The 22,079-nt window shown below is 49.5% G+C and overlaps 1 protein-coding gene across 1 annotated transcript; it reads left to right on the top strand.

Annotated features, from left to right (window-relative positions):
- The first annotated feature begins 14,821 nt into the window (after positions 1 to 14,821).
- Positions 14,822 to 19,385, top strand: LOC134371977 (cytochrome P450 1A2). Its single transcript, XM_063088962.1, has 6 exons — positions 14,822 to 15,652; positions 16,239 to 16,359; positions 16,797 to 16,886; positions 17,159 to 17,282; positions 18,258 to 18,344; positions 19,088 to 19,385. Exons 1-6 carry the CDS (start codon positions 14,822 to 14,824, stop codon positions 19,383 to 19,385), a joined length of 1,551 nt encoding a protein of 516 aa, XP_062945032.1.
- The last annotated feature ends 2,694 nt before the right edge of the window (positions 19,386 to 22,079 follow it).

The raw sequence follows: 22,079 nt of genomic DNA, 5'->3' as shown, positions 1-22,079 counted from the left end.
TCCAAGGAACTGCCACCTTCAGCGTGAGGGCAAAGGCACCACCACCTTTATAGGCAGGCCCTTGCCTGTGGCCACACCTCCTTCTCTAGAGCTTGGTGATGTGACAGAGGGAGGGGTTGCCTAATGTGGGGTGATCACTCTAGGATGGAAGGGGGGGTGCGGTGGGGACAGGCCAGAACCCACTATGGAACCCACCTCATCTAGGTGCCAGTACGTAAAAGGGTGGGAACTGGGGACACCTGGGACCCCCAATTCCAAGGCACCCCATGGCAGCACAGAACCCAGCCGAAGCAGGGGTTTGAGGGAGAATTCCCAGGACAACCCGAAAAAAGGGTTTGAGGGGGCTCCGTGCCAGGGCACGGGTACTTGGCTCCATGACTTTTGCACCCACGGGAACACCAGGAGTGCAAATGCCTTGCCTTCACTACTAGCCAACTGCCCCAGGCAGGCAGGGGCGGGGCTGTCCTGTGGTGACCTCTTTCCCCCGGGTTACTGAGTACCGGCACGGCTCGCGTGAGAAGCGCGGCGACCCCAGCCCCGAGGTCATGGGGGCCGGAAGGCCAAAGGCGCCACTTGGCTGGCCCTGTCCCCTAGAGCCGGGCGACAATCCGAAGTTCGAGCTTCTTGATCGAGAGGCGGGAAAGGATGGACGTGCAGTCTCGCTGAGTGCTCACTAGCGTCTCGGCGCTGCCTCTAGGGTCACCTCAGGCGTACTGCAACCCAGGGATACCTCCAGCCGGGACCCACTGGCCCTCGAGCTTCCCTCTTGGCTCCCGGGGTTGCTGGCGCTTTGGTTGGCGGGGCAGAGAGATCGGGCGACGGTGGGGCTGCGCGGCTGGCTGCGGGTGGCGGAGGAAAGGGTTAGAGGGAGGCTCTGGGCGCGGCAGGGGGTGGAGGGGCGCAGGGACCGGGCAGGGGGCCCCAGGCGCGGAGGCTCCCCGGGCTAGCGTGCATGCGCCTGCAACATCCCTCCAGGGGCAGAGGTCGGGCGGCCCATCCCCGCCCCACCTGGCCCGGGGGCGCGGTGCCCGGCAGTTGCGTGAGAAGGGCCTGGAGGCCCGCGCTGCCATCTCGCCGCCCAACTCCCCGGCCCGGCGCGGGTCCCGGCACAGTCACGCGAGGGGGGAGGGGATTCGGGGCGGGGCTCTTAAAGGGCCAGTCGCTCGCGGGGCGTGGAGGTTGGGTGGAGCGAGAGGAGCCGCCAAAGTCGCGAGTAACCGACTGCATCAGGGTAGGGGGCAGGGAGAGGGCGGTGCAAAGGGCCCAGGTTTGCGTGCGGAGCTAGGCTTCTGCCTGCGAGCGGGCGCCCGCATGTGTCCACATTATTGGTCCACGCCTGTGGCAGGACACGCAGCCCTAGCTCCGCCCGGCACGCCTGGCTGGCTGCCTCGGACGCCGTCCCCACCCCTGCCGAGCCCTCTCGATGTAGCATGTCTAGGAAGAAGAACCGTATTTGAGTGTCTAGCTCAACCTGTCCCCAACTAACCATCACCCACCATCTCAGATGTGCTCCCCAACCCAGCGAATGGCACCGCCATACGTCCGCTGGTGCAGGCCAGAAAACTAACTCATCCCGCCCCCTCACCTCCCACTCCAGTCAGGTGCCACCTAAGGCAGAGCACAAATATTTACCAAGTGCCTACTATGTGCCAGGCACTGTTCTGAGGCGCAAGTGATTCGTGTAGAAATGAACAAAACTGACAAGGCTCCTGCTTTCACGGAGCTTACGCGCTGACTGACAGAGGAAGACAGGCAACACGAGACAAACGCGGACGTCAGAGGGTCAAAAGTGCTACAAGAAAGTAAAGCAGAGAAAGGGTGAGGATTACGTGGAGACAGATAGTGATTCAAAATGGGGTGGCCAGGGAAGATCTCAATGAGCAGATGACACTGAGCAGAGAGGCAGGAGGGTGGAATTGAGAATCAAGGCCTACAGATATCTGGATGAAGAGTGCACCTGGCACAGGGAAGAGGAAGTTCGAAGGCCTTGCACAGTGGTTCTTGAGGGAGAGAGCAGTACCAGAGGCACTGGAAATATGCAGGGGTCATGTGACTGGGGAGTACTCCTGGCATTTAGTGCTCTGGGGGATAGAATGCCCACAGGAACAGCCCTGCCCGAGGTGCAGGGAGCACCCCATTGAGAAAATGGGACTTCCTGTCTGTGAGATGGAGACATTGCTGGGGTCCGAGCAAAACAAGATCACTCTGGCTACTGTGTTGAGAATAGATGGAAGGGGCAAGGACACCTTTCTCCACTTTGATGTCTGTCCAGCTCCACCGCCTCACCCTCATCCCAGCCCCCATCATTGCTCCCTAGAGTTCTAGCCTTCAGACCAGGTTCCCATTTGCCTTTTGCCCCTTCCAATTCCATCTTCACCCTGTGGCACCCAGAGTGGTCTTTTCAAAAATGCAGATAGGAACCAGAATCTTTAGCAGAACCTACCAGGTCTGCCCACCTCTACGTCTAATGTCCCTTACTTTGAGTCTCAGATAAAACATCACTTCCTCTGGAATGCCTTCCTGGATCTTCTCCACAGCAGATCAGATTTCTCCTGGTCTCTGTTTCCAGCACTTCTCCATGGTAATTCTCAGGACATTTGACCCTTGCTATGACCTTGACTCAAACTGCTACTTCTTTCTCTACATCCTAGCATGGAAAATCAACCATAGGAAATTGATCTGATAAACCAAGTCCTGGCAAGATATTAATAATTGGTAAAGGAGTTAGACACAGCTGTATTACAGACAGGGCACATGGCAAAGTGATGTTGAACCCAAAGTGCTGCTGCTATCATGGTGGAATTTAGGCAACAGAATAGGCAGGAGACGAGGTGGGTATTGCTGGGCTTTCTCAGCATCTGTCCAATCAACCCACCCTCTGCATCTCTGACTCAGCCTGAGGAGCTTCATGGTACCCAAGAGAGAGAGGTCTGTCCTTCAGTCCTAGTTGAAACTAGAACCACAGAGAGTAGAATGAGCCTGTGTGGAAGCCACAGCAAAGAAGTAAGGAGCAAGACACTCCTAGATCCCCCATCCTGCTCTGTAGCCCAACCTCTCTTACTGGCTTCCCAGAGTCCCCTCCACTGCCTTAGCTCTAGAGAATCATGGCAGCCTGGTTATTAGAGCTGGAAGACCATCTAATGCTGAGGCTCCTGACCAGGGAGCCAGGAAACCCCCTTCTCTTGGTAGAAGGGGCATTGCTTTGCTCACATTCTCTAACAGGCTTTCGGCCCCAAAGAAATTCATTAGCTAACAGAATCAATTCCTCTTCTATGTCTCAGCTGGAGAGACTGACATCAGAAAGCAAAAGGCCCCAGAACACATGTCAAATCAAAGCAGAGCCTAGAACTCTGACCTCTTGCTTTTGGCCAAGGCCCTTCCCACCCCAATTTATTGTGCCAGACTAAGAGCGAAGCCCCAAAGGGGGCAAATGTGGACAGGCTTAGCCCTGGGCCAGGGTCCCCCATCTCCCCATAGCCCTGGACAAGAATCTGGTGCACTGGGGTTACGGGAGGCATTGGACTTCTCATCACCACATCCTATGTTGGCTAACAGCTCACAATGACAGAAAGGCGTCCTCACTGAGCACTGGACAGAGAAGGAGGGAGACAGGCAGGAGGTTAGAGGACCTTGGCCCGAGCTGAACACACAGTCCTGGGTCAAAGTTTGCATGCTTTGCGTGAGAAGTTCTTTGGCTAGGAATCCCTAGCAATCAATACCAGGAATGCAGGGGCAGGGGGCAGTGGGGAAGGGAGATGGCTCTGGTCTGGAGGGATGGAGGCAGTTGAGGGTCTGGACTAGCACAGTCATCCAGATTCAAGCCTTCAGTCAGCACTTTTGAGGGCTGTGTAGCAGGGGCACAGGGAGACAAGCAAGACCTCCGACAAACCGTCGTGGTGAAGACAGGAATGGACCCAAGCAGAGCTTCTGCTGAGTCTGGAGATGCTGCCAGAGCTGAGGGAAAGCTGGGGGAGGGGGAAGGGTGTTAAAGGGACTCTCTGAAACGTGGAGAACTGGAGAAGAATAATGGCATACAAGGAGTACAGGAAGGGCATTCCTGGTATGGGGAGCGGGCAAACATGGACAAAAGCATGGTGGAGGGAGGTCAGGGTGAAGCAGTTTGGGAAGAGCGGAGTTGGGTGGATGTGGAGAACTGGGACCTGTCTCCCAATGTGTCCTCACCCCACCCAGCCACCCTCTACCCAACCTGAGATCTGAGCCCGAGCACCTTCCCCTCCTCTCTTGCCCATCCCCAGAGAGCCAGAGAGATTTAGTTTGCAGGATCCAGGGCTCAGATGGAGCAGTCCCTGGCTCCCTGGCTCTCGGCTGCTGTAGTTAGGGTGATGATACTTTCCTGGGACAGTCTTGGCCTGAGCCTGTTGTCCTAGCATGATTATTAAAAGTGCCCTCTTTCACTCTCAAAAGATCCTACTTGGATAATAGGTTATACGGTCACCCCAATGATAGCAGACATCTGAGGGTTTTATGGGCCCAGCATCCATTCTTCCTTCTTCTGGCAATACCTTCTCCATTGGGGAACACCCCACCCCGACCCTCAATCATTAGTTTTGGTGGAACTGACCCCACCGCAAGCCAGGCCAATGAGAACCCTACAGGGGTTTTGATGAAATCACTGGAAATGAGTGGTTCTCCTTCTGCCAGGGGTGGCTCTGCTGGTTAGAAAAACTGTCTGGAGCTGCCACTGGCCACTCTCTAAGAAAGCCTTTAGAATGATACCAAAAGCAGTACTGGATGATGAGGGAAGGGAGAGAAGGAAACAATAGATGGCATTAAGCACCTAGATCCAGTTATTCCTGAAGCCAGTGAAGTTCACCCATAGAACTTCCCTGTGATATGAACCAATATCACCACCAACTGCCACCTCTCCTCTTTTTCCCATTTTCCTTTTTCTTCACCTCTTCCTCTCTCCATTCTTCCTCCTTCTCCTTCTCCGCTTGTTCCTCCTCCTCTAGTATGAGTTGGGTTTGGGGGACTTGCAATTGCAAGAATTATAACCCAAAGCTGCCAGCCAGAGAGGCTTACCCAGCAGAGCTCTTTGAGTGATTAAACCTCAGCTCTTGATGCAAGCCCTGGGTTGGACAGAGTCCAGAGAAGTCACTCTCATCCAACAGCTTCCCACTGGTCTGTCCCTCTGCCAAAATGGCCACCATCAGAACCACTTTGGGAGGCTAATTGTGCCTCTAGAAGACCCCATTGGTGTCGGGTTGTTGGCTGGCGAGTACCTGTGAGAGACCTGCTGCACGCAGCAGGGCTGATCAGAGGAGTCTGTGCAGCTCCTCCCGCACTCCAGCAGGCTGGGGGCAAGCTCCCACCGTGTTGGCTGGAGGCTCCTCGTCTGGGAAACGCCCAGGGAAGCAAGTGGCCATCGCCCGGTTCCTGCAGCCCCATTTGCTCTCCGCCTCTCTCACCCCTCAGGAAGAGACACCAGCCTTCACCCAAGTTCCGAATGGGCAAAGTTGAAGTTTTCTGGGGGAAGTTTCTGGGGAAGCTCAGGGGAAAACAATCCTTGCAGTGGCCCCCAAGGCCCTTCCAGAGCTGGTTCCCCTTACCTCTCTGACCTCCTCCCTATGACTCTCCCTCCTCCAGCTTGCTCCTCTCCAGGCTTAAAGTCCTCCCTGATGTTCTTAAGATGCTCCAGGAAAGTCCCTGCCTGTATCTGTCAGGGTCAGTAACTGCAGGAAACAGAGTCAGACTGGGCCCCTCAAACTGGGTCATTGAAGAGAGTTTCATAAAGGGACCATTTGCAAAGGTGTCAGCAAGGTTTAGGGAAACAACTAAGGGATAATGCAGCACCTCAGGGAGTAGCAAACGGAACCAAAAGGGTGGCTGTGGAGAGGCCAAAAGAGAGGAGCTGTGGTTTTGCCAGCACTCAAAGTCCCTGCAGGGAGAGAGCCCAAATACTCCAACCTCACTGTCATGCCCTCTGTCCTGCTGGCGCCTTCCATGGACTGAACTTAACAGGAAGCCAGTGAGCAAAGGGCCCATTAATGCAGCCCACATGAGTCAGTCCTGCGGGACGATGGGTAGAGAAGTGGGAAAGGTGGGTCTGCAGAGGCAAGCAGAAGACATCCAGCACTCTGCCTCAGGGCCTTTGAGCTTGCTCTTCTCTCCACCAGTAAGCCTTCTTTCCCAAAATCCTCGTGTCTTACTTCTCTTGAATGTCACCTTCTCAATACATCTTCCTTGGCCATCATATCTAAAAACTGCTTCCCTGGCTCATAATCTCTATCCCTCTCTCTACTTGATTTTTATTTGTAGCACTCAAAAACTTCAAACATACTATGTAGTTCACTTGTTTATGTTCCACATGGTCTGTATCCCTCTACTAGAATGTAAACTCCAGCACAGCAGGGACTTTTGTCTGCTTTGATCGACACTTCATCATAATACCTGGCACATAATGGATGTTAAATAAATATTTGTTAAATGAATGAACGAAGCATGTCAAACCCTCAGACAGGAAAATACACCAGATTTGAAATGGCAGAGGCCTGGTATGAGATTCTGGGTCTTGATAAGCAGAGCACCAGATCCAAGATGGCCAGCTTAGTGGATGACCCCAGCCCAGATGCTTTCTTCAGCACCTGCTAGATGGGCCTTAGTCATTTTGCTGCTGAGAGACAGGTGATCAGGCACAATTTTGCCTTAGGAATCTCATCTCAGTCTGGCCTAGCTTAGCATCCTGCCTTGTGCCAGCTTTATCCCATCTGGGGCCAGCATGTGGGCTAGGCCTTACTGCCAACCACATGGCCATGATCACTAAAAGTCCCCAACCTCTTCTAACGTCAAATCCTCCTGCTTCCTCCTAACAGGAGGGCTTCTCCCTCCATGCTCCAGAACCACCATGGTAATCAGTGGATGGCAGGCTCTGTAGCTGCTCTCGGCATAGGGTGGGACAAGAGACCTCCCACATTTTGATGGGTAGTGAAGGGCTATGAAGACCCAGATCCTTGGACACCACCCAGAGAAGCCTGGGGAGAGGTGGCCCAGAGGTTCTGAACTAACCCTAGGTAGATGAAGGGAGATTTCCTTTCTCCTTTTTCTCTTCTTCCTCCAATAGCATTAAATACGATTAGCTTCGATCCACTTATCATAATTTGACTAATTTGCCTCAGGTCAGCAGTTTTCTTGATTGTTTGGGAAACGTTTGCCAAGCCAATAAATTGTGAAGATAGGCTTGCAAGATAATGTTTGATCTACAGGAGGGCATGTTCAGCATGATGAGAGGAACACGCTGTTTCTAAGTTACAGATGCCCCTTTACATATAAACACAGAGGTTTGCTGATAATGAGCATTCTTGTCCTCTCATCAAAATAGAGCCTCTGAGGACCCTGCTCTGTCAGCCAAGTGCTCCTAGACGTGCTCCCCACATTCTCTGCCAAGGAGGTGAGCCCACTGAGATCCACAGATGCATAGCCTGGCTGTCCTACTAGCCAGTCACAGCCATTCAGCCAATGATTCTGGCCAGTGATATGCAGAAGAAATCTGCCAAGACAGCTTTTGGGAGAGGGTTTCTTGCTCTTAAAAGGGACACACAGTGAGAGATGTATTCCTGTCCCTCTGGCTCTTGTCATGTTTGGATGATGTGATGGCCAGAGCTCCAGCAGCCAGCTTGTGAAAGGGGCAAAGCAGAGATTCCAAAGATGGTAGTGCAGAAATGCAGAAAAAAATGAGTTTACTATTCAGGATCCTGGCAATAAACAGACGACCCATTCAAACTAGGTCACTAAGGAGAGTTTAATAAGGGGACTACTTGCAAAGGTGTGGGGAGATTATAGAGAAACCAACACAGGATAGTTTAGTACCATAAGACTAGTAACAGAGGGGAACCCTTGCTACCTTAGGTCTGAAGGAGCAAGGGGAAAGAGCCATTTCCAGAACCCGGGGAGAGAGATTGTAAGGACAGGAGAGCTGCCTGGCCGGTGTCCTCTCAGGAAAAAGAACCCAATCTCATTTTCCTCCTACCCTCCCATCTTATGCCTGTGCCTTCCACTGGCCAAAGGCAACAAGAAGTCAGAGGGCAGGGAGCCCCTGACAGTTTGCAGAGGTCGGCCTCACAGTGCACAGAGCCATGCAGAGTGATCTGGAGGAAAAGGATTTTCAATACCACCTGGGCCTGCAATTATCTTATTTATCTGTTTGCCTGCTTGTTGTCGGTCTCCTCCATGAAGGCAGGGCCTGTCTTATTCACTGCTATAAGTTTCCTCCAAGAACAGTGGCTGGCAGCATAACTTATGTTCAAAGATTATGGCTGAATACCCACTATATGACAGGCACTGTACTAAAAATTGCATGAATAAGAACATAATGTGCCTCAAGTTGTTCACAGGCTAGAGAGTGAGAACAAAACCAGAGCAATATGGCTCCATCGTGTTAGCGCCACGAGAGAGCTATGCCCAAAGAAGGAGAATCTGAGTCAGAGTAAGGGGTCAGGATGGTGATAAACAAGGTGGGTCTTTAGCCCAGTTTTGGAGGATTTGCTTTAATTGAGAGATGAAGATGCTTTGTCATTAATGCATTACAGTGTAATCATGCGTCATTAATGCACGGGTTAGAGTAAGCATCTCGAAGCCAGAGCAATGCATTTCCTTGAGGGTGTTTGTTGGATGGGGAAGAAGTGGTCGGGAGGAGAATTGGGTGTTGCATGCAGAGGGAACAGCAGGTGTGAATACATAGAGGCAGAAAACTAGAGGAATTTTAAGATGCTGCCTCTGGCTGGTGGGAAAGATGCATGAGAGGGAGGAAAGGAGTGAGAAATGAGGTGAGAAGTAAGTCGTGACTAGCTCACAGGCAGAGCTAAGGAGCGTGAACTTTGTTCTGAATGCCTGAAGAAATTACTAAGGGATTTTGATTAGGGATGTGACATGCTGAGATTCGCAATTTCCCTATGTATGGCAGTGTGGAGCACGGATTGGAGGGAGGAGGCAGGCAGGGAATGTACAGCTGTGTTGTCCAGTACAGGAGCTACTAGCCTCATGTGGCTACTTAAATTTAAAATTAAGTAGAATTAAAAATTCAGTATCTCAGTTACACTAGCCACATTTCAGGCTCATGGCTACCCTCTTGGGCAGCACAGATACAGAATATTTCCATCATCATAGAAAGCTCTATTGGACAACACTGGCTTAGAGGGAGAGAGGCCAAGTAGGAGTTTCCTGCAAAAGTGCAGGTGGGAAGCAGTGCTGAGAGCCTGCTCCAGGGCAGTGGCCACAGTCACAGAGAGAAGGGGTCAGACTCAGAGGTGTTTAGACGGTAGAATCTTGAGAATTTGGTGGGAGGTGAGTGAGGGGGAGGCTTCCAGGATTCCAGGTTTCTGGCTGTATGACGACCCAAAGGGAAGGCAGAAAGGCATTTGGGCAGAAAGGTGACATGATGTATTTGGGCATGTTTGAGGATGTAGTGGCAGGGGCCCTCTGGGTAGACACATGAAGCCACTGATCGGGTGTTGCTGTAGATTGAATGTTCCCCCAAACTCACGGAAGCTTGAATTGTGTCCCCCAAGTCACACTTGGCCCCCACTGTGACTGTTGAGAGGGCTGGAAATACTATTATGGTAATTAAAAGATGGGGTCTTGAAGAGGTGATTAGATTGTAGGACCATGCGGCAGTGAATGGATTCATAACGGTGGTCAGGCGCATGGTTCTGAGGGCTTTAAAAGGAGAGCACGTGAGAGTCTCTCTCTCTCTCTGCTCTGCCATTTTCTGCCATGTGAGACCCCTGCATTGCTGTAAAACCACCACCAAAGAAGACCCTCACCAGATGTGTTCTGCGGACTTTGGACTTCCCAGCCTCAGAAAGTGTAAGCACTAAATTTCATTTTCTTACAATTACCCAGTTCCAGGTATTTTGTTATAAGCAACAGAAATGGACTAATACAGATGTCCAGGTCTGAAGTTCCAGGTCCACATCTAGTAGATGCTGAGAACCCTCTCCTCCAGCTTTAATTATTCATCTATGCATCCCCCAGCACCTGTCTTCACAAAGGTCTTTGCCCTCAAGGGACCCACAGTCTGGGTCAGGGTTTGGATCAGGTGACAGGCCAGCAGACCTTGTGGCCAGAGCCATGACAGGGGTGGGAATGGAGTGGTGAGGAGCACCGAGGAGAGCTCCCTCCCGAGGAACAGTGAATCAGCTGCCAATTACTATGGTGAATGTGCATTAAATAAAATTTTTTGAGTGACCCAAGGGTGCCCTCATCCTCACCTTGGCCTCAGCCACACCCTGAATCTTCCCAGCTCCTCCTCTTTGGATACTGAATCCTGAATGTGCCTTCTCTCATGACAGCCTCTTGATTTTGCCCTCTCCTCTGCCCCATGCCCACTGAGCTGCTCTTTCCCTACGTTCTGGCTCTGGGAAAATTACCATCTCCAGGCCTCCATTTCATCAACTGTAAAATGAGACTAGTAATAGTACCACCTCATAGGGTTGTTGTGAAGCTAAAACTGAGACAGCCCATGCGAACCATGCAGCACAGAGCTTGGGGGATCGAAGATGCTCAATAAATTTTAACTGTAACTATTGTTACTTGCAATTTCCATAAAACCAGTGCAGGAAATGCCCCAACAAGAGTCTCACAAAGCTCTTGTGCAGGTTAGCACCCTTCCTTGTGAACACTATTTGATTCAACAATTTTTTTTTCTGAGTGTAGGCTGTGTGCGAGTACCTGTGCCAGAGACTAGAGTTATAAAGGAAAGGAAAGGTTTCCTCGACCTTCAAGGAGCTCACAGTGCAGAGCGGAGAGAGTGTGATGGGTGCTGCTGAGGAGGACGTATGGGGACTATGGGAACTCAGAGGAGAGGCTCAGACCCAGCCAGCTGTGCAGCATATAAAATGACGAGCAGGAGTTGGCCAGGGAATGCAGGGTGGGGAGCAGGTTTCAAGCAAAGGGATCACCATATGGAGAAAGACAACGGAAGTGGGGGCAATGGGGCCATGGTGGCCAACAGAGGCAGAGAGGTAAGCAAGAGCTGCTGCTGAAGCCTTTGGGTGCTAAACAAAGAAGTTTGGTTTTTATCCTGAGATCAAAGGGAAACACTGAAGGATTTTAAAAAGGAAAGTTGTCAACACACCCTCCAGAGTGACTTATATGAAAAAGACTGAAAATACCTGGTGGTGGAGAGGATGAAAAGCAGCTGGAATCCTCATTCATAGCTGGTGGGACTATAACTTGTTCACTACTTTGGAAAATTGTTTGGTAAAATCTACTAAAGCTGGGCATTCGCCCATCATATGACCTAGCAATTACAGTCCTGGGGCCACACACAGCAGACATACGTTCAAAACCATGTGCGAGAATGCTCACAGCAGCAGGGCTCATCATAGCCCAATATGTAAAACAACCCGAATGTCAATCAACAGTTGAATGGACGAATAAGGTGTGGAGTATTCATATCACAATGGAATGCCATACAGCAATGAGAATGAACTACAGCTACACCCGACATGGTGGATGAGTCTCATAAAAAAGAATGTTAAGAGGCAAATGCAATGGTACACACTGTCCACTAAATTGTACATTTAAAAATGATTAAAATGATCAATTTTATGTTACTTATATTTTACCATGACAAAAAAGTGAAAAGAAACCCACTGTACTGTATACACAAAGAATTAATTTAAACTATGGTCTCTAGTTAATAATAATGTATCAACATTCATTCATCAATTGTAACAAATGCAGCACACTCATGCAAGATGTTAATAATAGGGGAGACTTGATGGAGGGAGGTATATCCGAGCTCTTTTCACTCAAATTTTCTACATCCCTCAAACTTCTCTAAAAAATAAAATCTATTAATTTTTTAAAAAATTATATGCCTCCCCCAGAAGAGTACACATGGCACGATTTCATTTATATAAAAAACGAAAACACACAAAATTAATCCACGCAATTAGAAGGTGGGGTCGTGGTTACCCTGGGGGCGGGAACAGACGGGGGTTTCTAGGATGCAGCTGACATTCTGTCTCTTGGTCTGAGAGCCTATAACAGGGCCTTGTTAAGACTGCAAAAATTCATTGAGTTGTACATGATATATGCACTTTTCTGTATTGTATCTCATAATTTAATTTTAAAGTTTTTAAATAGCCTCTCATAGAGAAGAATTCCAAGTAATTTATGTAGATGCTCCATCCTCAAAGAGAGGGAGCATATAACTCCCCACTCCCTAGGTGTGGGTTGTGCAAAGTGACTTCCTTTCAAAGGGTATAGTATGGAAATTGAGGGAAAGGAGTAATTTTACAGTAGTGACAAACACTACTGCAGCCAGGTGATCAACGTCAGTATTACAGCAGTCATTAGTCATGTTGATAGCATGTGTCCTTGATACAAAGCAATGAAAATGGCACTTTACCTCTGAGGTCTTCCTACCAATAACCCATAACGCCAGGCTTACCATGAGAAAAACATCAGACAAATTCCAATAGTGGGGCATCCTACAAAATGCCTGACCAGTACTCCTGAAAATTGTCAGGGTCATCAAAAACAAGGATCGTCTGAGAAACTGTCACAGCCAAGAGGAGTCCGAAGAGTCAATTTTCTATAAAACTTAGCCTAACTTCAAACCTTGACCTTTTTCATTGAGTGAGCTGAAACCAGTGGAGCTACAGACAGAAACCGCTTTCCTTTCCTCTCTTCCACCGTCTTCAACGTGCTCTGTCCATCCTCACCCCTTGACATCTCCACAGGCTTATCCCGTGGTTTTCCCATTTTCAGGAATAGAAAGCCTAGTCCAGTCTAAATCAGAATTTGCTTCTAACATCCAGTGTAAGGCCTTTACCTATCTTCCTCTTAGGCCTGACCAAGACCTGGGTGGATCTTAAAGACTCCTTTAGTACAGTGAACACCCCTGTATATTCACCTCGGTTCACAGAAAGCTGACATTTCTCGTATCTACTTTCTCTTGATACGTATATAGATCGATAGATAGATAGATAGACAGATAACATACATTTTTAACACAACCATTTGAAAGGAGGTTGCAGGCATCAGGGCTCTTCACTTGTAAATTAGACAGCATTAATCTCCTAACAAGGGTATACTACCACATAAACATGCTATGGTACTATGGTACTATGTTCAAACCTAAGAAGATTAACATTCTTTCCAGAATATCATCTAACCTCCAGTCCGTGTTCCTCAACTGTCCCAAAAATGTCTTTCGTAGCTTGAAAAAGCTTTGTTTTTTTTGTCAAATCCAGTATCCAATCAAGGTTCACATACCACATTTGGTTCTTGTTTCTTTAGCCTCTTTGCTCTAGAACAGGCCCTTGTCTTTTTTTTTTAAATAACATTGACCATTTTCAAGAGTCCAAGCCAGTTGCCGTGAGGAACAGACCACAGCATGGATCTTCTTCATTCTCTTTGTAATTTCTTACCATCTCTTACACAGGAGGGAGGTGGGCAAGGAGGCCTCTCTTTAGAATGGAAGATTCTCATCATCTTTTGTTCTCAACTGGGGACTTGAGCTGAAATTCAGAGGTGGTTGCAACATGACCTTCCTGTCTGGTTTTGCAGGTTGCTGGAGGGGTACTACAGAGAGTCCCTCTGGAGAGGAGCGGTGACCTGATGGGCCCCTGACTGTCCCAGATGAGGCATAACTTTCACACCAGCACACTGCCCTGCCCTTGAGAGAAATAGGTCCTCCGACCCTGAACCCTGAAAGGAGCTGGACATTCATCCCCATGGACCCAGCGCCCCTTCTGGCCTATCTTCAGAGAGTTGTCCCTGGCCTCTGGGCAGTAGGTGGGGCTGAGGAATCATGGCCCAAAGCCAGGGGTTGATCCTTTTAACTTTGTTCAGTGATCCAACTTTGATATCAGGTGACCAGAAGAGCCAGGCCAATCTGATAGGGAGTGGTATTTATAGAAGGTCCCCTCATCCGGAACCAGAAGCTCTGGACCAGCCCTTACAACCCTGCTGATTTCACTCATCTGCCTCTACAGGTACCTTTTGTGGGTCCATTTTCCAGTCCCTGGGATCCCCCACTATATATCCTGATAACTAGTGCAGATAGAGGGATGGAGGGACCCTGGGCTAGGTATAAGACACCTGAATTCTAGTCCTTGCTACCAAGCTCTGACTCTCAGTTTCTCCATTTGTAAATGAGCAACTTGGACTAGGCCATCTCTAGGGACTCTTGGAGCAGAGAATTGGGGAGTGGTACCCCAGCATGAGGGCAGCCCTGGCCCTGACTGCAGCCCAACCTCAGCCTCCAAGATGGAGAGGGGATAGGGACTCATCCTTGGAAGAGGTGTCCTTCTTGGTGTTGATAGAGTGCCCTGGGGGAGGAGGCACCACAAGCCATTTGCATCAGCCCTGGGAACTTGGCTTCCTCAGTGTTCCTGGGTAGAGGGAGTTCCATGTTCCCTGGATGTGTGTCAGCAGGAAGCCAGCACTGATAGGGACTATTTGGCACAATGCCCCACATACATGCTGTGCTGGGGGCTGACAGGGGTGCTGTCCTCGGCTCCCTGTTTTGAAATGGTCCCTTGCCTCCACTTCAACCTCAGAATTGGAAACCGAGGTGACAGGTGGAAGGGAGAGCCAGGGCTGGGAGATCAGAACACTCAAGTTGGGAATCTTGAGGCTCCTTTGCAGCCTTCAGATTCTCTGATGCCCTAAGAGTGAGCCTGGGGCACAGGACCCGTGCTGGATGTATCTTAGTCTCTCTGGTGTCCAGCTGGGAGCCAAGCACAGAACATGGATCAGTGGTTATTGAATGAATTAGTAAATGAATGAAAGAATAGCTCCACCTCAACCCTCAGCCTGGCTCCTCCTTCTTCCCCTGCAGTTGGTACAGATGGCATTGTCGCAGTCTGTTCCCTTCTCAGTCACGGAGCTTCTCCTGGCTTCCTCCATCCTCTGCCTGGTATACTGGGTGATCAAGGCCTCAAGACCTCCGGTCCCCAAAGGCCTGAAGAGTCCACCAGGGCCATGGGGCTGGCCCCTGATTGGACACATGCTGGCCTTGGGGAAGTGCCCATACCTGACACTGTCGAGGATGAGCCAGCAGTATGGGGACGTGCTGCAGATCCGCATTGGCTCCACGCCCGTGGTGGTAATAAGTGGCCTGGACACCATTCGGCAGGCCCTGGTGAAGCAGGGGAATGATTTCAAGGGCCGGCCTGACCTCTACAGCTTCAGCTTCATCACTGATGGCCAGAGCTTTTCTTTCAGCCCAGACTCTGGACCAGTCTGGGCTGCCCGCCGGCGCCTAGCCCAAGACGCCCTAAAGAGTTTCTCCACCGCATCCAACCCGGCTTCCTCATCCTCCTGCTACCTGGAGGATCACGTGAGCAAGGAGGCTGAAGCCCTCATCAGCAAGTTCCAGGAGCTGATGGCAGGGTCTGGGTGCTTTGACCCCTACAACGCGTTAGTGGAGTCGGTGGCCAACGTCATTGGTGCCATGTGTTTCGGGCAGCACTTCCCACAGCACAGTGGGGAGATGCTCAGCCTTCTGAAGAGCACCCATGAGTTTGTGGAGGCTGCCTCCTCCGGGAACCCCGTGGACTTCTTGCCCATCCTTCGCTACCTGCCCAGCCCCACCCTGCAGAGGTTCAAGGCCTTCAACCAGAAGTTCCTGCGGTTCCTGCAGAAAACAGTCCAGGAGCACTATCAGGACTTTGACAGGGTGAGCCTGGGTGCAGGTGGTAAGGGGCACTCTGCAGGGTCTGGGAATGGTCCCTCTTACCCAGCTCCAAGATGGCCACACAGCTGATGTGCTGCCAAGGCCTAGGAAGGCTCTGGGACAACTCAGACCAGCTGTGTGACCTGAAGCCAATCTCTCCCATTCTCTGGGCCTCAGTTTCTGTATCCTTACGGCCTCCATCCCAGGGCCACTCCAAGCCCCGCAGAGAGAAGACCTGTGAATGGGGCCCTGGCAGAACCCTACAACGTGGGGGGCCATTATGAGTGAGATGGCTGTTGTTCTGCAGGAATCTGAACCCCATCAGAGACTAATCCCCAGCTCAGGTGTCACTTTGTTTCCTTGTGTTCACACCAACCTCTTCCTCCTTTGAAATTGGATCCCTGGGGCTACTGGGTGGAAGGGTCAATGGAGTATGAAATGACACTTTAAGCCCTGTCCAGGCTGCTACTAGCTGCTGTGAGCTCCAGCACGCTGCCTGGTGGGCAGAGGAGGTGCCCAGCCCCTAGAGGTGGGCCAGGTAGGATGGAGCAAGGTCCAGCCTTTGGACCCTAAGCTTGTGCCCCCTCAGAACAGTGTCCAGGACATCACGGGCGCCCTGTTCAAGTACAGCGAGAAAGGCACCACAGTTAACGGTGAACACATCCCCCCGGAGAAGATTGTCAACCTTGTCAACGACCTCTTTGGAGCTGGTAGGAATCAGGCCCCTGCTCCTCCATCTATCGGAGCCTGCCGCTCACTCCAGCCCTACCCAACCCCTAACTCCGTCCAATCACCCTCCAACCACACATCAGATGGTACAGGACACAGAAACCCTGCCTGGGATCAGGGTTTGAGCTTGGGCTGTGCCACCAACTCCCAATGGAAACTCAACCAAGTCCCTCACCTTCTCTAGGCCTCAGTTTCCCCATCTGAACAATAGAGCATTCTCTGACCTACAAGTCTAGCTGCTAATTATGAAACCAATATCTCTAATTTATGTTGTGGACACCCAGCCCTGCCCTTAGGAAACTCACGGGCTGGGGTCAAAGAAAGATGATGCTTAGTACACACATGGTGGGTACTTGGTAAGTGTTGGTTTCCATGTTGCTGTCTTTTTTCCTCCCTCACCTCACCCTGTGCTGCCCAGGGTTTGATACAATCACAACAGCCATCTCCTGGAGCCTTATGTATCTTGTGACTAAGCCTGGGATACAGAGGAAGATCCAGAAGGAGCTGGGTATGTGGTGCCCCCCAACTCTCACCCAGGAGAAGCATCAGCACCCAGGTCATTTGTTCAATCTTCAAATACCTGGTTTGTGCCTACTATGTGCAAGCCCTGGGCAGGCAGTGGTGCCCACTCTTGCCCAGAAGATGCTGGGGGTTAGTGGGGTCTCAGACATATGAACAGACAGACTCTCACATAGAGTGACATGTGGTATAATAGGGGACACAGTTGTCATGAAGCTGTCAGGGCAGCCCCTAGGCTCTGCTTTCCTCTCGGTTCTACAGACACAGTGATTGGCAGGACACGACAGCCCCGGCTCTCTGACAGATCCCAGCTGCCCTATCTGGAGGCCTTCATCCTGGAGACCTTCCGACATTCCTCCTTCGTCCCCTTCACCATCCCCCACAGGTGAGGCCTGCCTCTTCTGCACTCCCACCTCTGAGGTCCTTACCATGTTTCCTCCTCCCAGCTTCTCAGCCCCAGCCCTGGCTCAGACCTTGGCAACTCCTTCCTACCCATGACACCAGGTTCCTCACAGACCCTTGGTCTCTAGTCTGCCCCTACCCAGTCCAAACATGATCAAACTACCCAGCTCTAGGAGAAAATCACACTCCTGACCTCGGCTCTCATTTACCTCTGCTCATGGTTCCTCCAGTACCCTCTGCTCCAGCCAGGTGGGCTTCGCTGTGCCTCCAGTTTTGCTTATGCAGGACCTTCTGCCAGGAACGTCTTCTACACCCCTCTCTGACTACCAGAATCCCACCCTTGCTCAAAGTCAATCCTACCCCAACTTCTCCTCCCCTAGAAGCCTTTTTGGACTCATCCAACTGACACAGTTTCATTCTCAGCTATCTTATAGTACTTACAGCATTGGTCTTGATTATGACCTTTTTTTCTTTTTTCGTTCTTTTTTTTTTTTTTTTTTTTTTTTTTTTTTTTTTTTTTTTTGCAGCTGGCCAGTATGGGGTTCTGAACCCTTGATCTTGGTGTTAGAACACCGATGACCCGAAATTTTAACATGAGAATTAGTGAGCATTGACTTCTGCCCAAACGCTGGTCTAGTTATTCCTGGAGTACAAAGCTTAACTCCCTAGCCAGCCCAGAAACTCAGGGCTGGCCCAGATGGCCAGCTTCTTGGCTCTAGAAAATGCCCAAGTGCACAGTTGGGCATGAAGGGAGGTTCAGTAAACCGTGGTTGAAGCTGAAGAGCAGGAGCTGAGGAAGGGGAGGATAACTTCAGCTCTCCCCTGCTCCTCACGCTCCCTCCCAGTGTAGGGTCTGGAGACTGTGGTGGGCGGGCTATTGGGGTGGGGTGGAGGTAGGAGCAAGACACATCCTAGCTTTGCAGCCCCTGAGCCTGACAGAGCTTTCTTCCCTCCTCAGCACAACAAGAGACACAACACTGAATGGCTTCTACATCCCCAAGGGATGCTGTGTCTTCATAAACCAGTGGCAAGTCAACCATGACCAGTGAGTACACATCCCTCATGGAAAAATGTGTGCTACTTCCAGCAGTCAGGATGGCTGTTTGCTCCCACTAGGAACTGATTATATGATGAAAGGATGGGACCTCAACTGCTATATAGTCTGCTCTAAGTGATAAAATTTAGGTCTGTGTTTCTCAAACTTCAGTGCACCTAAGAATCATCCAGGAAGTTTGTTACAGATTATGGTGCCCCCTCCCCCAAGAGTTTATTTTGGTACATAAGGTGGGGTACCTCAGACGATTCTGGTGTGAATGGCTCAGAGACCTTTCTTTGGAAAACCCCACTTTCTAGGTAGGGGGACCATATAACTTACTGTCCAAACTGGGACACTTTGAGTTTGAAGTGCTATCAATATTTGTACTACTACTAATTACTCCAAAACAATAAGTGTACAGCAAGACATACTGTCGATTCCCCTTGCTATAGGCATATTTTGAGTAGGATGAAGATAAACATATTTTCCTTTGTTTAATTTTTTTAAAGCATTATTTCTTTAAAATAACAAATTAGTATTAAAAAGCACTATCTTCAAGGCTGATCATTTTAAAGAGATCTTTGTAAAATAAATAAGCATCAAAGTTCAGTTCGCTCCCTTTCCCACTGACCTTTCATTGCTCTCAGTCTGTTCTGACATTTGTGTTCTCAATGGGAGTCTGCTCAGAAGTCTCCCCTTGGCCTTTCCTCCCAGGGCTTCCCCAGCCCTTACTTTCTTTGTTCCTCTTGCAGGGAGCTGTGGGGGGACCCGTTTGAGTTCCGGCCAGAGCGGTTCCTCACCACCGAAGGTACTGCCATCAACAAGGAGTTGAGCGAGAACGTGTTGCTGTTTGGCTTGGGCAAGCGCCGGTGCATTGGGGAGGTCCTGGCCAGGTGGGAGGTCTTCCTCTTCCTGGCCATCCTGCTGCAGCAGCTGGAGTTCAGCGTGCCACCTGGTGTGGAAGTGGACCTGACCCCCATCTACGGACTGAACATGAAGCACCCCCGCTGCAAGCACTTCCAGGCCCAGCTACGCTTCTCTGCGAAGTGAAGAGAGCAGGGGCAGGGGGTCACCAGGGAGCCTCAGCCCTTGTTCCCTGCCTTTTTTTTTTTAAATAACAGCTTTATTGAGATATAATTCTTATAACCATATAATTTGCCTCCTTAAAGTGTACAATCCGGTAGCTTTTAGCATATTCAGAATGTTCTACAATTTTAGAACATTCTCATCACCCTACCCCCCAAAAATCCCCTGTACTCATCAGCAGTAACTCCCCATCTCCCCCTAACGTGCCTCCCCTGCCCCACCAGCCCTAGACAACTACTAATCTACTTTCTGTCTCTATAGATTTGCCTACGCAGCACATTTCATATAAACAGAATTATACAGTAAATGGTCCTTTGTGGCTCGATTCTTTTACTCAGCATAAAGTTTTCTTTAAAAACAACAACAAAAAAAAGATGACCAGTAAGGGTATCTTAACCCTTGACTTGGTGTTGTCAGCACCATCCTCTCCCAAGTGAGCCAACCGGCCACCCCTATATAGGGATCTAACCAACACCACACACTCCCAAGTGAGCCACGGGACAGCCCTAAGCATAAAGTTTTCAAGGTCCATCTATGTTGTAGCATGTGCTAGTAAGCCCCTGTTTTTCAAGTCCTGAGACCAGGTGTGGGTTTGTTTCCTTGTAGTCATTGATGAGAACCTCTGTCACTGCTCTCTCTTCTTCTTGAGTAGGGAAGGGAGGAAGGGATCCAGCCTTGTGGGTCAAGCCCAGGTGGGTGAATAAGGATCCCTCATGTCCCATCCTCAAGAGGTAGAACATGAGAGCTGGCCACTTACCTCACTTGGTTAGAGCATGAGCTAAGATCAAGGTCAAGGGTTCAGATCCCGGGACCAGCCAACTGTAAAAAAAAAAAAAAAAAAAAAAAAAAAAGGTAGGACATATGACTTCTCACAAAGCCTCGATTTGTTCATCCATAGCTGATGCTCCCCAGAAGTGCTTAGATTACTTGCAAAAGACCCAGGTCTCATCAAAGGTCACTATCAAGAGAATGAAAGACAACCCACAAAATGAGAGAAAATATTTGCAAAACATCTGATAAGGCATTAATATTGAGAATATATAAAGAACTGCTACAACTCAACAGTAACAGAAAAAACTCAATTCAAAAATGGGCAAAGCACTTGGAAAGACAGTTCTATAAAGAAGACATTCAAGTGTCCAACAAGCACATGAAAACCTTATCAGTCACTAGGGAAATGTAAACCAGAACCACAATGAGATACCACTTCACACCCACTAAGATCGCTGTATTAGAAATAGAAAATAAGTATTGCTGAGGGGCCGGCCCGTGGCTCACTCGGGAGAGTGCGGTGCTGAGAACACCAAGGCCCCGGGTTCGGATCCCATATATGGATGGCCGGTTCGCTCACTGGCTGAGCGTGGTGCTCACAACACCAAGTCAAGGGTTAAGATCCCCTTACCGGTCATCTTTAAAAAAAAAAAAAAAAAAGTATTGCTGAGGATGTGGGGAAATGGTAGCTCTATGCATTGCTGGTGGGAATGTGAAATGGTGCAGTCACAATGAAAAATGGTTTGATGGTTCCTCAAAAAGTTAAGCGCAGGGCCGAGCCCGTGGCGCACTTGGTAGAGTGCTGCGCTGGGAGCGCCGCACGCTCCCGCCGCGGGTTCGGATCCTATATAAGAATGACTGGTGCACTCACTGGCTGAGCGCCGGTCACGAAAAAAAAAAAAAAAAAAAAAAGTTAAGCGCAGAATTACCATATGATCTAGCAATTCCATTCCTAGGTATATACCCTAAAGAACTGAAAATAGATGTTCAAACAGAAACTTGTACATAAATGTTCATAGCAGCTTTATTCACAATAGTCAAAAGGTGGAAATGGGCTGGCTGGTTAGCTTAACTAGTTAGAGCATGGTATGGATAACACCAAGGTCCTGGGTTCAATCCCTGTACCAGCCAGCCACCAAAAAAAAAAAAAAAAAAAAAAAAGATGAGCTATCAAAATCACAAAAAGACATGAAAAAACTTTAAGTGCATATTGATAAGTGAAAGAAGCCAATCTGAAAAGTTTACATACTTTATAATTCCAACTCTAAGACATTCTGGAGATGGCAAAGCTATGGAAACAGTAAAAAGACCAGTGGCTACCAGGAGGGAGGCGTGAGGGAGGGAGGGACGAACAGATGAGGTGGAACACAGGATTTTTAGGGCAATGAAACTACTCTCTGTGATATTGTGCTGCTGGATACACATCATTATACATTTCTCAAAACCCATAGAATGTACAACACCAAGAGTGAAACCTAATGTAAACTATGGACTTTAGTTAATAAAAATGGATCAATACTGATTTATCAACTGTAACAAATGTACCCACCAATGCAAGATGTTAATAATGGGGGAACTGGGAAGAGGGGAGCAGGCATGTGGGAACTCTCTGTACTTTCCCCTCATTTTTCTATAACCTAAAACTCCTCAAAAAAAAAAGTCCATTAATTAAAAAACCAAAAAGGCAAGTAACACGATAAAAATAGCTAGGACATTTATTTTATTTTTTTAAATTTATTTTTAAAAAGATGACTGGTAAGGGGATCCTAACCCTTGACTTGTTGTTGTCAGCACCATGCTCTCCCAAGTGAGCTAACCAGCCATACCTATATAGGGATCCGAACCCGTGGCCTTAAGTCTTATCAGCACCGCACTCCCCCAAGTGAG

This window comes from Cynocephalus volans, chromosome 3 (genome assembly GCF_027409185.1).
Source record: "Cynocephalus volans isolate mCynVol1 chromosome 3, mCynVol1.pri, whole genome shotgun sequence".
Classification (NCBI taxonomy): Eukaryota; Metazoa; Chordata; class Mammalia; order Dermoptera; family Cynocephalidae; genus Cynocephalus; species Cynocephalus volans.
This window is presented reverse-complemented; position numbering and strand designations above follow the sequence as displayed.

Bases quoted from the DNA above. Each gene is read 5' to 3' on its own strand.
- LOC134371977 (XM_063088962.1), top strand. From the start codon at position 14,822: ATGGCATTGTCGCAGTCTGTTCCCTTCTCAGTCACGGAGCTTCTCCTG. The intron at 16,887-17,158 runs GTATGTGGTGCC...TCGGTTCTACAG, and splicing joins GAAGATCCAGAAGGAGCTGG to ACACAGTGATTGGCAGGACA. The intron at 17,283-18,257 runs GTGAGGCCTGCC...TTCCCTCCTCAG, and splicing joins CCCTTCACCATCCCCCACAG to CACAACAAGAGACACAACAC.